The sequence below is a fragment of the Carassius gibelio genome, chromosome B22 (assembly GCF_023724105.1).
Source record: "Carassius gibelio isolate Cgi1373 ecotype wild population from Czech Republic chromosome B22, carGib1.2-hapl.c, whole genome shotgun sequence".
Lineage (NCBI taxonomy): Eukaryota > Metazoa > Chordata > Actinopteri > Cypriniformes > Cyprinidae > Carassius > Carassius gibelio.
In genome coordinates, this window is record NC_068417.1 from 22,159,364 (window position 1) to 22,174,912 (window position 15,549).

A 15,549-nucleotide genomic window follows, 5' to 3' on the forward strand; every position below is an offset into this window, starting at 1 on the left:
TAGAGGGTCAAATAAAGATGGAAGAGATGTGTTTAAAGCCGATTCTTGAAGATGGCTAAGGACTCAGCTGCTCGGATTGAGTTGGTATAGATAGATAGATAGATAGATAGATAGATAGATAGATAGATAGATAGATAGATAGATAGATAGATAGATAGGTGCCCTTGAGCAAGGCATCGACCCCCCAACTGCTCCCCGGGCGCCGCAGCATAAATGGCTGCCCACTGCTGTGTGTGTGTGTGTGTGTGTGTTCATGTTGTTTGTGTGTTCTCTGCTGTGTGTGTGCACTTTAGATGTGTTAAATGCAGAGCACAAATTCTGAGTATGGGTCACCACACTTGGCTGAATGTCACGTCACTTTCAGATAGATAGATAGATAGATAGATAGATGGATGGATGGATGGATGGATGGATGGTCGCACGGACGGACAGACAGTTATATAGATAGATCTATAGATAGATAGACAGACAGACAGACAGACAGACAGACAGACAGACAGACAGACAGGCAGACAGACGGACAGACGGACGGACGGACGGACGGATTTTTTTTAATGAAATGTAATTCCAAATCAAAGTGGAGCTGAGATTAGCGACATCTTGTGGAAAATAGTCCCTATTGCAGTTCATTGCCGAGGTTTGTGAAATTACAAATGTTGAAAAATTGAAATGGGAGAATAAAACTGCCATCATGGTATTATTAATAATATTAATCATTGATATTATGTAACTGTATTATATTTAACATTATACACACACATATATTAAATAAAAGTTATAGGCTTTGTAAAAAATATATATTAAATAACTATAAATATAAATAAACTATACATGTTACTAATATACATATATAATTCAAATTGTTATCATATACAAATAAAATTGTAAATAAATATTGAATCTTCTAAATAAATAAGAGTACTATCGCAAAACAGCACCACGTTTTAAATAAAACCCATAATAAATTACTTGAAAAGCTACAATAAAGATATAAACCACAACATGAAACATAAACACAATACATTCCCTTGCCTGCATTTACACCTCAAACACAATTGATAGTGTAGTAAGCATAACAAAAATGTAATTTTACGTGATTTCAAGATGAAAACATGAAAGTGTTTAGTATTTTATGTTTGATCCTCAACTATCTAAATCGTTGTAGACTCCCATCAATAGGCTCGCTATGTCACGTGTGTCTCTGCGCGCGCAGTGCCTCCTCCGTCCGCTTCGCGTCGCTGCCGCGCCCGGTGACGTCATGGTGATGTAGACCGCGGTGCGGGCGGAAGCTGGCGGGATGATGGCGGCGGTGCAGCGGGGCTCCAGCAAATGGCTCTTCACCCGAGAACAGCTCGAAAACACGCCGTCCCGCCGCTGCGGTGTCGAGCCCGACCGCGAGCTCTCGTACCGACAGCAAGCCGCCAACCTAGTCCAGGACATGGGCCAGAGATTAAACGTGTATCCTTCACAAAAACAGCGGCGCTGTGAGGCTGTTAGCCGTTAGCTGTTAGCAGGTTAGCACGTTGCCGCTTTTGATCAAGCGAGAAATGTGGCGGATCAAATGCGATGTTTCACTGTATTGAAAATTCCCACCAATCGCACCAGTTTTCAATAAATGGCGTGTTAAAAGCGTTATAAAGTGTATCCTGGGGTATAAAGTGAGTAAATGTGTGAATACAGGCGTGTGGATGACAGTAGTTCGTTTTTTGGGCCTTAAATTAAATCAGGATTAAATCGATCCTATTAAGGTTTCTGCCTGATTTCATATGGTTTAAATGATAACAGTTGGGTTGTGTGTGCCTTTTAGGGATTAAAGAGTGATTTAGAGGTGACTGTTGTAAGATAATAGCTAAACCCGATGTTGTGTTACTGTCTATATGTGTTAGAGGTGCTCCGATCACGATCGGCCGATCGTTATGCGTATCTCCTCAGTAAAGCCGGTTTTCTAATCAGCGGTTAATTCCATCAGGTGCGTGATTTCACATAGAGCAGCTGTTACTACACAGAGCCGTTGTTAATAGAGAAGATGCGCAAATCACGTTAATTTTCAGGGTTTATTGGCCCATCTTCTCAGTTAACAACGGCTCTGTGTAGTAACAGCTGCTCTATGTGAAATCACGCACCTGATGGAATTAACCGCTGATTAGAAAACCGGCTTTACTGACGAAATGCGCATTAACGATCGGCCGATCGTGATCGGAGCACCCCTAATATGTGTCCTTTTATGATTTTAGTCTTTTATTACACTTTATTATTCAGTGCAGTTCCTATATTAGTGTGATTTGGGACTATAAGCTGTATTAATGTGATTTTGACTTAACGTTTAGAAGATTATGATTTTTGAGTATTGTATTTGTGGATTATATTACATATATAATAGCTTGTTTTGCAGTGTTTTTGTTCCTTGATGAAACTGTGCAGATCCCAGCTCACGATTAACACCGCAATCGTCTATATGCACCGGTTTTACATGCTTAATTCCTTTACCAAGTTCCATAGAAATGTGAGTATGCATTTTTTTTTTTATTAATTGGTTATGATTTGATCATGTATGTGTGTGTTGACCCACTAATAACGCTCAAGATCTTTCAGGATTTCACTCTGGTTTTAATTGGCAGAACTAGATCCATACGAAACCCTGTTGTTTATTGAGTTTTTGTGTTATCTTTAAAGGTATAATAATCATTTTCTGTCTTCAATCAGATAATTTCTCCCACCATACTCTTTCTGGCCGCGAAAGTGGAAGAACAACCAAGGAAACTTGAACACGTTATTAAAGTAGCACATGCTTGCCTGAACCCTCACGACCCGCCGCTGGACACCAAGAGCAATGTGAGTGTGGGGGCTTACATATGAAGGGATTTTTTTTGTTCTCTATTGTCTGTAGAGAATAGCCACGTGTACCAGTAAATTTGAAATTTAAAGTCACAGACAAAAGTTGCAAACTTGGAGATTTTTTTTTTTTTGTTTGTTCCTCTTCCACAAATACAACAGTTACACCTTCTCGAATCACAAATTAAGAAACTCGTGTGCTTGCCTGTTGTGCTACTACAAGCATTTCAATGCCCAGTTTTCCCCAGTGTTAACTATGCAAATGAAAAATAAATGCCTCTTGACTCTACTATTGCTGCAGTGAAGATTGTGCAAAACACATTTACACACCTGCATAAAAAAATGTCATGGTTGAATTTTGTACATGAATCGCAATGCAGTATGTTAATTCTTGCAATGAGATTTGCACACTTTTAGAATGTTTTCTTACACACGTATGTATGTGTATACATATATATACATATATACACTTTTTTTTTTTCTTGGATGGTTATGTAGCCCAAACACAAGTGCATAACGACAACAGCTTGGAATTGCTGCGATGAGTCTCAAACCTTTTTTCGCTTGCAAAAGACAAATTTTGCTCTTCCTTTTGCACCATATCTGTGTGAAATATGGCGCAAAAGTGATCTGTGCATCTGTAGAGGCAGTGGCGGGTGCCTGTCAGCAGGGAGGAATAAAAATGAGCCGCATAAGCATCTTCTGAAGCTCACAGCGGCAGCCAATAAAAGGACCGTTTATTTCTTTTTCTGACATCCCTCACCGCTATACTGTCCATTTGTTTATAGTTTAAATATTTAAATGAGTTTAGCTCCAACCCTCATAAAACCTTCTAGTAATCCTAAATTAACTAGCTAGAGGTGTGTTTGATTAGGGCTAAAGCTGACCCTCCAGTACGGAGTTTGCCCATCCCTGCCTCACCTCACAAAGAGACTTTATAAAAGATTAACTCGTTCATTAAATAGATTATTATGAGTGTGTCATATACAAGATAAAATATATTTAATATATTTAAATTATTAACAAATGTGCGGTGTTACAGTGAGTGATTTCAGGAAAAGAAAGAAAATGTACCTTTATTGGTATTGGGAATGTTATTATTATAAATTTTGTCTTCCTGCTCATTCTGGTGCCAATTGATAAGCACCTTAAGTACACTGTAAAGAGATTGCTGTAAATTTTACAGTAGCTGGATGTATTATTCCTTTATTTTTATTTAAAGTATTCCTCTATTGTCAATGTAAGTAGTGTTCAATTTAATTTTCATTTTATATCTGTATAAAACCATCCAATTGTGGTACAACAATGTATACTATATTACAACCCCCAACCCCATAAAAATCCCCACAAAACTCATTGCCATTTGTCTTTTATAATATTATTTTTAATTGTTGAACATTTTATTTTTAAAAATACTTAATGTACTAGCTGGAAAAAAGAGCATCACCTCAGTCCCCTGGGGACTTTGTATCTGTAGCATGGCAAAACAGGGTTTACAGGAATAAAATACAGTAAAAATTAGTTTGGTGGATTTAAATGTCAGTAATTTTGGCAAAGCTGACAAGCTCTCTGATGAGAAACCCCACGAGAGGATTCAGGCTGATGCTTTTTCCTTGCATCCTCTCTCATGAATTTCATCTGATCTGTGACTCTGGCATTTGGTGCCACCAGGGTTGAAAAATATATATTTATATTTAAAAGTATTAAGTACATGAATTTGGTTGAATTGGATTTGGTTGAATACAAAAAGTATTAAGTATTAAGTATATGAATTTGGTTGAATTGGATTTGGTTGAATACAAAAATGGTTGTATTTATAATACTTTTAGTACATTGACAGCTTAAGAAAATACTTTTTAAAGAGTCATGCACAAAGAGGTTATTAGAATTTATAATGAAAGTAAATAAAGACAATAAAAAAAGAAAACTAAACTTCCCTCAATGTTTCAAGGGATAGTTCACCCAAAAATGAAAATTCTGTCATTTAATTACTCACACTTGTCATTCATAACCAAGACCTTTGTCAATGTCAGTTTTATTTATATAGCACTATTAAACACAACCCTTTGTTGACCAATATGCTGAAAAACCATAAAAACATTTCAATAAGACAATACAAAATAATACAATAAAACAGTATGGTAGAAAATTCTCAGTTACAAAATAGCAAATCAAAAAGGTAAGTTTTCATCATAGATTTAGAAACCGATAGTGAAGGTGCAGATCTAATACAGAGGGGCAGGGCTTTCCAGAATCTAGGGGGCAGCTACTGAGAATGCGGTCACCCTTGCATTTCATCCTTGATTTAGGGATGCATAATATCTCTGGTTGGATGACTGGAGAGACAAGATGGGTCGATGTTCAGTCAATAAGTCAGAAAGATAAGGTAGGGGCCAGACCGTTTAATGATTTAAACACTAAAAGAAGAATTCTTAAATTAACTCGGTATCACACAGGTAGCCAATGTAGAGACCATTAAACCAGTGTAAAATGCTCCTGTTCCTCAGAGCACGTTAAAAGCCAGCTATCTGCAAGCGAGACAGGGCTGACTGACTAATCCCTACATACAACAAATTGCAGTAGTCCAATCTAGATGTAATAAAAGCATGAATGACTTTTTCAAAAGTTCTACTAGATAGCTTTGACTACTAGTGAAAGTAAAACTCATTCTGAGAGAAACCGGATTTAACAACTGAATTTATCTGTCAAATGTTAGACCATCATCAAAGATAACACTCAGATTTTTTACCCTGGGCTTCACAGATGAGGTTATATTGCCTAGGCTACTTTAGGTGCACTAAGAGAATCCTATGGACCAAACACTATTATTTCAGTTTTACCCTCATTAAAATTTTAAGACAACCAGGCTTTCACATCAGACAGACAAGATATAAAGTGCTTCAAAACCATTTGAACTGTTTTAAGGGCAGACAGATTTTGAATATCGTCTGCATAGCAATGAAATGACAGACCATGCGTCCTAAAAATAGAACCCAAAGGGAGCATATATAGTGAACAATGAATAGGAGCTAGAATGGAGCCCTGGGGAACACCACATGACAAAGAAGCTACCTCGGAAGAGGGTTCACCAATGTTAACTCTGAAAGTTCGATTCGAAATATAAGAGTTAAACCATTCAAGAGCATTTCCTTTTATGCCTATATTGGGGTGGGTGATATGATCAAAATCTCTTACACAGAAACAAGAGACAGCATGCGCATATAGACCCCTTTTGCGCGGACGTCACAGGTACGTCACGGCGCTAGCTGGAGGCAAAACAAACGGAAAACTGGAGGCGGCTAATACAAACCAACACAGGGTCGGCTACTCAAGGAGCTTAAAATGTCGTCTTGTTGTGTTGTTGGTTGCCAGAATCGACGGAGAACATTTTATATACATTGTTGTGATTGATTGTGACCGGAATTTAAGAACATGGTAAGAAAGAATAAATACAGAAAGTTTATAATTATTTTCCAGTCTTCAGAATTTTTATTTCTAGAAAATATTTACATCTTAATAATAATTTTACTGTAATGTCACTCTTTATTTAATCTAAGGATTTATACACCCTCAGTTTCTCTTTACTATACACGCTCGGTTTCTTTATCAAGTAAGTGTAGATGTCAGGCCACTCAATCGGAGGTAGTCTTGTCAGATCATCCATCCAATGAGTGATTGTGTACGGGTCGACCAATCTGGTTCCACCCGTTAAAGTTAACTTTTTCAAATAATTATCGCGGTCCCGGACAGTCAGTTACCTTAAATATTCAGATAAAGCAGATATATTCAGATTTTCTCCAGCCATTGTTAAAAAAACAAGCTAAGAAAACTCGCTAGCTACCGTTTGTTCAAGTGTTGAGGGGAATCTTTCTGCCTCCAGCTAAGCCTCACCCACACAAATACGTCACCTTGTTTACCAACTGTAAAAGGGTCTATAGCTCTGTTGTTTGTTTAAATGGCCTAAAATCAGTTGTTTTAAACTGCTTAAAAATGAATGCAAACCATTCCATTTTCATGACCACGCGCAATGCAGCGAGACGTAACATGTGCTTGCTGTCATTCACCCTTCTGTCTGCATCCCTGTGTAATGCATGTAAGACTGCCGTCATTAAAATAATGAAAAAGTATTGTCATAATGTATTTTGCGGCACCACGAAATAAACAATAGAGCATAATTTGAAATGGTAGACTTGTAATTTCATCCATCTGAAATATATCGCTCAGCCCTATGCCTTTACAGTGTTCCAAGCAAGCAAGCAGGATGGCATGGTCCAGTGTCTAAAGCAGCACTCAAGCCTAGGAGTACTAGCACAGCATGATCCTCAGTCACCAATTAATAAAATAGTATTTAAAACCTTCAGAAGTGTGGTCTCAGTCGAGTGGTGTTCGACTGAGAACACCTTTATTGGGCGAACTGTCTAATATACATTATAAATAAACAAATGAAATTGATTGGCTGTCATCACAAGCACTGGGACCAGACCCCTCTAGTGACCAGGTGTGATTGTGTCGATCCACAGGCGTACCTCCAGCAGGCTCAAGAGCTGGTGCTGTTGGAGACCATAGTGCTGCAGACGCTTGGTAAGTTACAGAATCTGCTAATAAATCTGTGCTTTATGAAAGCTGAAGTCCTGTGAAGACGAGTCCTGTCTAACCAGTGATTTTGTTTCAGGGTTTGAGATAACTATAGATCATCCACACACAGATGTGGTGAGATGTTCCCAGCTAGTGCGAGGTAGATGCTTTCAACTATTGCTCTTAGTCTTTCTTCATCTTTCGCTCTCTTTTTTTCTTTTTCTTGGCTCACAACTGCTTTCGACATTGATCAGAAATGTTTCTTAAGCAGCGAATCGGCATATTAGAATGATTTCTGAAGGATCACGTGACACTGGAGACTGGAGTAATGATGCTGAAAATTCAGCTTTGGACAAAATTACATTTTAAAATATTAGAGTAGGAATGTTATTTGTAATATTTCAAAATATTAATGTTTTTACTGTATTTTATAAAAGAAATGGATAACCTGATACCCTTTTAATGGAAAAAAATTGCCAAAATGAATTGCACTTTAATCCACCATTGTCTCTCTCCTTTCTCCCCTCAGCGAGCAAGGACTTGGCCCAGACCTCCTATTTCATGGCTACCAACAGGTTGTTACCCTGACCCCTATTTGTTGCACTGCCATGGCACCCTATGACTTCCTATTAGGCAGGGTTCTCCTTCCTGTGTCCAACGCCCTCTCGCGCCTGGGCAGGGTGTTATGCTCTCCGGCCCGGCGCAGTGCGGTGTAATGTACGGAGGGCTTGCTGTTGGCGCAGAAGGTTGAATACACAGCCTGGAGTGTAGAGGTGCTAATAGAGTTATCTTGATTGAGAGTGCATAGGTCAATAACTCAATTGGTAGCCTGAATATCAGCTCAGAGTTCAAAGGTGTAAAGTTAGAGATTGTCACGGTAAGTACCAGAAATTGCTTTCTTTTTCATGTTTCTTTTTGGTCAATTTTTTAAAATCCAATTTATTTTATACATAATTGATATTTTGTTTTGTGGCTTGACAAGTATTTTGTTTTGTTGGCTTTTAAAGGAATAGCTCACAAAATGAAAATTTTCAGAAAATGTTCTCAGCCTCAGGTCATCTAAGATATAGACCGGTTTTGTTTCTTCATTTGAACAGATTTGTAGAAATGTAGCATTACATCACTTTCTCACTAATGAATCCTCGGCAGTGAATGGGTGCCGTCAGAATGAGTCCAAATAGATGATAAAAACAGCTGTTGAAAGTGAAAAGCTGTGTGTTTAAAAGAAAGAAATCTATCATTAAGGTGTTTTAACCCTAAACTGTTGCTTCCAACTGTAATAATCAATAATATTGCTTTCTCCAGTGGAAAGAAAAATCAGTTTGCAAAAAGAAACTTAATTCTAATGCTCATTATATTAGGATTAGCCATGCTTATGCAAACGATTAACTACTCTAATAATAGCGTTCATTTAAATCTGACCTTCAAATTAAAATATTTAATAATATTCACAACTGAACAGACTCTTATTTGTGTCAGCATATATATGCAGATTCATTCTCTGACAACAGGAGGCGGGACAAAGAGAAGTTTCCCCGGTAACGGCTGTAATTAAACAAGCGCTGCACTCACATATGCTGCTCAGGAATAACAGGCAAGATGCAATGAAAATGACATCCATAATTTTCTGAAGACAGTTGGATTCCTTCAGAAACAGAGTGATCTAAAAACACCCCGGGTTTTGATAATGTGGCGGGTGCCACAAATAAATCAATGTATGGGAAACACATTGAAACTTACTTGCATGATGAACTCTTTCATTTGATCTGGGTGTCTCTCTGTTAAATGTTTTGTTAGTTTTGTGGATTACTTGTGGATTATTGTTTTTATCATCGATTTGGAATCTCATTCTGATGGCACCCATTTACTGCAGAGGATCCATTGGTGGGAAAGTGATGTAATGATACATCTCTCCAAATCTGTTTTGATGAAGAAACAAACCTCCACATCTTGGATGGCCTGAGAGGGGGTACATTTTCAGGAAATTTGAGTTTCTGCATGAGCTATTCCTTTAAGCGCCATTTAATATTTACTTCATTTTAAAACCATTTTCTCCAGTATTCTAATTACTTGATTTGCTTACTTCCTCCGGCACACTATTATCACTTCAGCTTCCTTTATTGAAATCCGAACTGCGTCCTTTGTGTTAGCAACCTGAATTTTTAACCAATCAGGTGTAGTCTCATTAGCCAACCTAAAACAACTCGATTGATTGCATTGAAGTCTCATCTTCTGTTGTCACCGATTTAGTGACTAAAAGTTCATTTCAAGCCAGTAAGATGACTTTGAGCCGGTTTGGTCATTAACACAGCAGGAAGTTGAGTTGCTGTTAATGCCCACTTGCTGAGAGAGAGCAATTTCGAGAAATGAATAGGGATTCGGCATTGGTGTTGCTTACACTGGTGCCACACTTTAAATGTTAATTGAGCTGACTTGTATTTTATTGATTTAATCTGTTTTATAAATTACATACAATTGTGTTTTCCAGCTGACCAGACAAAGAACATTCTTGCAAACACACACCTGACTGGATGGTCAGCTTTGACATAATCATGATCATTCTGATGAACTAAGAAGAATGGAAATGAATTTAGGATTTTGAAGCGTTTCTCATGTCTTCTGTTTTATAATGGACTGTTTTCTCTGTGTTTTCTGTGTTGTTGTCTCTCTTGCAGTCTACACCTGACTACCTTCTGCCTGCAGCACAAACCCACAGTGGTGGCATGTGTCTGTATTCACCTGGCCTGCAAGTGGTCCAATTGGGAGATTCCTGTCTCTTCAGATGGGAAACATTGGTGGGAATATGTAGACCCAGCTGTGACTCTGCAGCTGCTTGATGGTTAGTCTAACACAACCTTTTTACATTTTTTTCTAATCATATTATACTTACCTAAAAAAAAATAACAAATTAAGATCAATCAAAAAATTGTGATTTTTAATTTATTTTGTTTGTTTTAATAATTTGCTAGGCAAATTTATCTTTCTCCAAGGAATGCATTTTAAATTTACATTTTTGTCAAGTTATTGCTGCACCTTGATTTTTAAGTATTAATACTCTGTATATTTTGTTTGTTCTCTGTTTCTGTAGACCTGACTCACGAGTTTCTCCAGATCTTGGAAAAAACACCAAACAGATTAAAAAGAATCAGAAACTGGCGGGTATGTATAAATACTTTTGTATGCAAAAAAATTACACCAATTTAAATATCGTTATAGATTTTTGTGATTAACATTTTAATAAGAAGCAGTCAAGTAGTGGAACAATTTTAATGTTTATTTCTGTTTTCATTTTAGGCCAGTCAAGCTGCCAAGAAACCAAAACTCGACAACCAATCTTTAGACGGTTCCTTCCAGTCAACTCTGAGCCAGGACGCTTCATTGATGGGGAGCATGTGTGACTTCAAAGTGGGCATGTATTCAGAACCATCCACCTCTTTCCCATTGGATGGTGCATCACTGTCACTCAATGGCCTGTCGAACCTGCAGACCTCTGCTTTCAGCTTTCCTGCACCAATTTCCCAGAGCGCAGACGCATTTCTCGCACTCCAGGGGGCGCAGGCAAGCAAACACGGACACGCCACGGCAACTCTCGCCCCTCAGAAACTCACTCTAGAGAAATACCGTGAAAAACACTCGGCTGAATTAGAGCAAAGACGCAGACACGAAGAGGGGGAAAGTGACCAGCTTCGAAAACACGGACATTTATCGTCCGAACCGTCTACGTCAATCAGGGTGAAATATTCCCAACAGCAGGTACCGGAGCGATCATTAAAGAGTGGGTCACTTAAACGGCGCCACCCTTCCTCATTGGAAAACGGGTCTGCTAGTCAAGAAGAGCTGAAAATGAAGATCAAGGTTTCGTCTGAAAGTAGTAGTGGTAAGAGCCGTCACAGTCCTCGCTCGAGCCGCGAGAAACATCGCGAACATTCGTCGCACAAAATGGCGAGACACGAGTCGTCACACTCGCACGGTAGCCACCACCATCACCACCATTCATCCAAATCTCACCGATCTTCCAAGAGCCACTCCTCCTCTGCCTCAGTATCTGTCAATCAACCTATAGGCCACGCCCAGTTGACAAAGATTGACAGGAGGCCGGGGGAGGGGCAGAGTTCTGAGCCCAATGCTGCTTTAATAAATAACGGTCCACACATGGATTATGAAGACACTTTTAATATGCTTGATTCCCTATTAAATGCACACAACTTCTAAACTAGCGGAAAAACGTCAAAAACGTACGATTTTCGTTATGGAGCTAATTTTATGCAAGAATCACTCATCCGTTACATGTCATAGTCTTTGATTTAATCATGTTTTATCACTGAATCAAAAAAAAAACTACAAAGTGAAGGTTGTAACAGCGTTTTAGTGTAAACGTGTAAACTACATGTGCAAATTTACGATTTTAAAACCTCAGAGTCGTAGAGCTTGCTATAGAGACTGCGAAATGCCTCTGGCAATTTTAACCAGTTTTAGTTGGAAATACGCAATGTGATAAAGTGAATATTTGTATGTTCTTAATGCTTGATTCACAGTTTTTTTTGTTTTTCGTTTATCAAAGGGATGAAAATAGAAATGTGTGACTGTTTACAAAAGGAAGGTGCAGATTATCTGTTCACTGTTATTTGTATCGATATATCTATATCTAATTATATTTCACGAATGCTCAGGTTTGGAGTTTCCTAAAGGCGAAAAATGTCAGCCAAACTTACGTAACTTCGCAAAATTATAGCTGAAATTTCGCATAAATGCCTGTACACAAAATCCATTATATCGCTTTCCATATATTGTAAATCGTACTGTAACTTTACCTGTTTTATGTTGTTACCCTCTGTTAGAAAGCTGAACCGATGACGACATCACGCCCAGGGTCCTTTGCGTAGTAACCGTTGTGTTTTAGGATTTTGAAGACCTTATGCTTGTACTGTTATTTTTTTTGAGACTTAACAATAGTGGAAAGCAAAATGGCTTTTCAGCAAGAAGAAAGTAGGTATTGTTTTCTGTTTAGTACGCAAAGCTTGAATGGTCAAGATCGCATCCCAGATTTCTCAGCTGATCTGTTCTGTTCACCGTGGTGTACGTCGAGCCTTAAAACTGTCCGATAGAGATTTTAGCAGGTTGTGTCTGTCTGTCCCATTTCCTATGATCTCAGTATTTAAGATTTAATTTCTGTTCCCGTCTTCTCCCCGCACTGGCTGCTGATTCTGACTGGTTAATAAGTGGGCATGCCATTCAAACAAACCAGCAGTCAACTTCCTATTCTCTGTTCGGTGCTCTTAAAACCGCTTTAAGAGCATCTTGAAGGTTTTGGATGTGGATTACAAGGAGAAACTCACTCTAGATGTGGCCTAGACTCCTGTTGTGCTGTTGTAACCTCCTTTCACCAGATACCAAAGGTTTGTGCCTCAGTGTTTGCCCACCGTTGGAACTGTATGGAATTTTTAGGTTTCCGTCTTTTATTTTATTTGGAATGCCACAGTTCTTTATTATAGAATTAGATCTGAGTCTGTATGGATGATGTTTTGGATTGTCTAATAAACATCCAAAAAATTGCTTAACAAAATGTGTTGTCTTATTACTGTTTTAATGGTTGTAAAGTTTCAATTAATACCTTTTTATTGTAAATTGATGTTCGTCTGTTAAGGCTCATTTTAAATGTTATAATTCAAACTAAATTGCTTATCAAAAATGTGCCTTCATTTTTCTTAATATATTAAAATATGCATATTTATAACTATTTTGTTATGCATGCTTAGTCGATTAGTGATAGTCTGATTAGGCCAATATTCTAGGCTAATATAACATATTATTTTAAGTAATTCAAACTAAATTGTAAGTAAACCTGGTATCAAAACTACTGAAGTTTAATAAATGTTAAGATGTCTTGATTTTCTTGAGAGATAAAAAAAATGGATGAGTAAAAGAAAAATCACCTTGTTCACTCACTCAAAAAATCTGCAGGTTTAGTTCCTGTACACAAGCCATATGCTTACACAGCTCCCTATGAACCAGTGTTGTGAGGATCAGCATATCTGCTGGAAGATTGCAGTCCCAGTAAAACAGCAGGTTAAATCATGATGTCATATCCTGCCGGCTATCTTTGCCCCAAACCACAGACGGGGCTCAAAACTGACATGTTTAAACTGCAATATAAGCATACATGCTTTTGCTGAGGGAAGCGATCAGTAGGCTACTTCAGGGTTTTTTTTTTTACTTTTTTTTTTTTTTTTTTTTTTGCATACTGCACATTTTGGTACCTGCATAGGATAATTTTTTTCATACATAGCGAGAGCACACACACTACATGAATAATAGTATGGTAGTTTTCCATTTTGAATAACCCATTCAGCAGTAATCGTAGGACTGTACTTCCTCTCCTGACCACCAGATGGTGCTCTTGAGTTATGTGTATCTAACATCCAGCAGTTCAGCTATAAGTGGTCTGATCAAACCAACATGGACATCAAAATCCAACTTGTTCCCCGGCTGTGAGAGGCCAATCTGGTTTATGAATTATGTCAGTGTTTACGTAATAAACCAGGTGCTTTGACATGCTATCTTCTGTTGGCATCTGTTTCTAACCTCAAAATGTAATTTTCCTCATCTTACACACTTATAAATGACTCCACATTTAGGGCAAGTGCTGCCTGCCTGCTTTATAGGTAACTTGAGAAAGCTAAGAAAATTTGGGGATTTAAAGAGGTCCATAGTACTTGGAGAATGCTAACTGTTGGCCACTAGGATTTGATTGGATTGTGGAAAGTAGCAAACAAATCTTCATCTGCAACACAGCATTATATTTGAATCAAAGAAAGTTGGTTTACTTAATTACAAAAAACAGTCTGATTCCTTCGTTGTCATACCACTAGTGAACTGCGCCCAGTAAAACGAGTAAAGTTTATTATAAAAACTACTATTTTTAAAATGTGCATTTCTAAATTAGCAGGTTGTTTAATAGGTAGACAATGTTTGTATATTTTGTTACGAAAACATTCCGACTTTTTAGTTCTCTTTACAATAACGTTCACTGGTCAGTTGCACACAAGATTAGGAATATTTATTACTTAAAACTATTATTATTAAATAAAGGACTTGTGGCCTTTTAAGGACGTTCGTCAAATGATAACTATAACGATAACTATATTAGCATCAATGGACGATACTGCTGTTTTTAATGCAGCAACTTTATCGTCTGGTGCTCTCGTTTGTTAAGGTCGGTAAATTCCACTTGGTTTTATCGTATTAGCTGGGAAAAGTCGTTCTAGCACAATACCTAACGCTGACAGGAACAGACTTATAATTTACACAGAAATTTTATTTTCCCATGAAAACAAACCGAAAAGATCAACAACATTTGACCCAAATAAATTCTCTCTTGACAGAGAACCGTCCCTCACACTAATACCACTACTGATTAACAAGTAGTTGAGTTGTTTCTCACACAAAGTTTATGTAAAAAGTGCTTTAAGATTCTCCTTCCCACTTCCTATTTGTGATCATCTCAAATGGTCAAAAAAAGTAAACCGCACTCATTTCATAGGCTCTTTAAGAGAGAAAGAAATGCTCATTCGCATTTCATGTCAGTTTTAGCTTCTCCTGTGTTTCATTTCCATGCTTCCCTTACTTTTCCTTTTCTCATTTCCTTCCTTTCTACTTTCTTCCGCTCACCTTTCCTTTCTTCCTTGTGGATGAATGGAGATGGGGACAATTCATTCAGGACAACATTGAGCTGTCAAGGTCCCTTGAATGAAACAGGAATGATGTATGTGTCTGTAAAGTCACTGTATGTGAGTGTGGTAACTTGGGACAACTTACTCAGCTCTGATTATGTTCATAATACCCTTTGCAGACAGATTTTGACTGACAGCTCCATTGAAAATTAACGGTTTCTTATGTTCTTCTTAATGGAAGGCAGAGTGGTAATTTCTCTTCTTTCTCTTCTGTCAGACCGAGATCGTATTTTCGCGGTTCCTGACCTTAAGTACTCTTATATTGTGTAACACGGCAATTTTAAACCATTTATGTCAATTCTGAAGTCTAAAAACAGTAACAAGTGACAGTACGGTGGGACTGCAGACTGTAAAAAGAAAAAAAAATATTACTCTGTCTTTGAAAATAAACGTAAATATGTCACATTCCCCT

The 15,549-nt window shown here is 37.8% G+C and overlaps 1 protein-coding gene across 2 annotated transcripts; it reads left to right on the forward strand.

Annotated features, from left to right (window-relative positions):
• The first annotated feature begins 1,249 nt into the window (after positions 1–1,249).
• On the forward strand, positions 1,250–12,970 carry LOC127987878 (cyclin-T2). 2 transcript variants are annotated; one of them, XM_052590259.1, is made up of 9 exons: positions 1,253–1,458; positions 2,422–2,503; positions 2,704–2,832; positions 7,353–7,413; positions 7,505–7,567; positions 7,937–7,982; positions 10,083–10,246; positions 10,496–10,566; positions 10,702–12,970. In XM_052590259.1, the coding sequence occupies exons 1-9, from the start codon at positions 1,298–1,300 to the stop codon at positions 11,617–11,619; spliced, it is 1,695 nt and encodes a 564-aa protein (XP_052446219.1). In that variant the 5' UTR covers positions 1,253–1,297; the 3' UTR covers positions 11,620–12,970. The 2 variants fall into 2 exon arrangements, 1 of the variants encoding a protein (XP_052446219.1); XR_008161458.1 differs by lacking the exons at positions 10,496–10,566; positions 10,702–12,970 and having other exon boundaries at positions 1,250–1,458; positions 7,937–8,284; positions 10,083–10,229.
• The last annotated feature ends 2,579 nt before the right edge of the window (positions 12,971–15,549 follow it).

What these genes read in the sequence shown, in the direction of transcription:
- LOC127987878 (XM_052590259.1), top strand. Translation starts at nt 1,298, where the DNA reads ATGATGGCGGCGGTGCAGCGGGGCTCCAGCAAATGGCTCTTCACCCGA. An exon ending in TATTTCATGGCTACCAACAG is followed by an intron (nt 7,983 to 10,082) that starts GTTGTTACCCTG and finishes TCTCTCTTGCAG; the next exon opens with TCTACACCTGACTACCTTCT. An exon ending in AAAGAATCAGAAACTGGCGG is followed by an intron (nt 10,567 to 10,701) that starts GTATGTATAAAT and finishes TTTTCATTTTAG; the next exon opens with GCCAGTCAAGCTGCCAAGAA.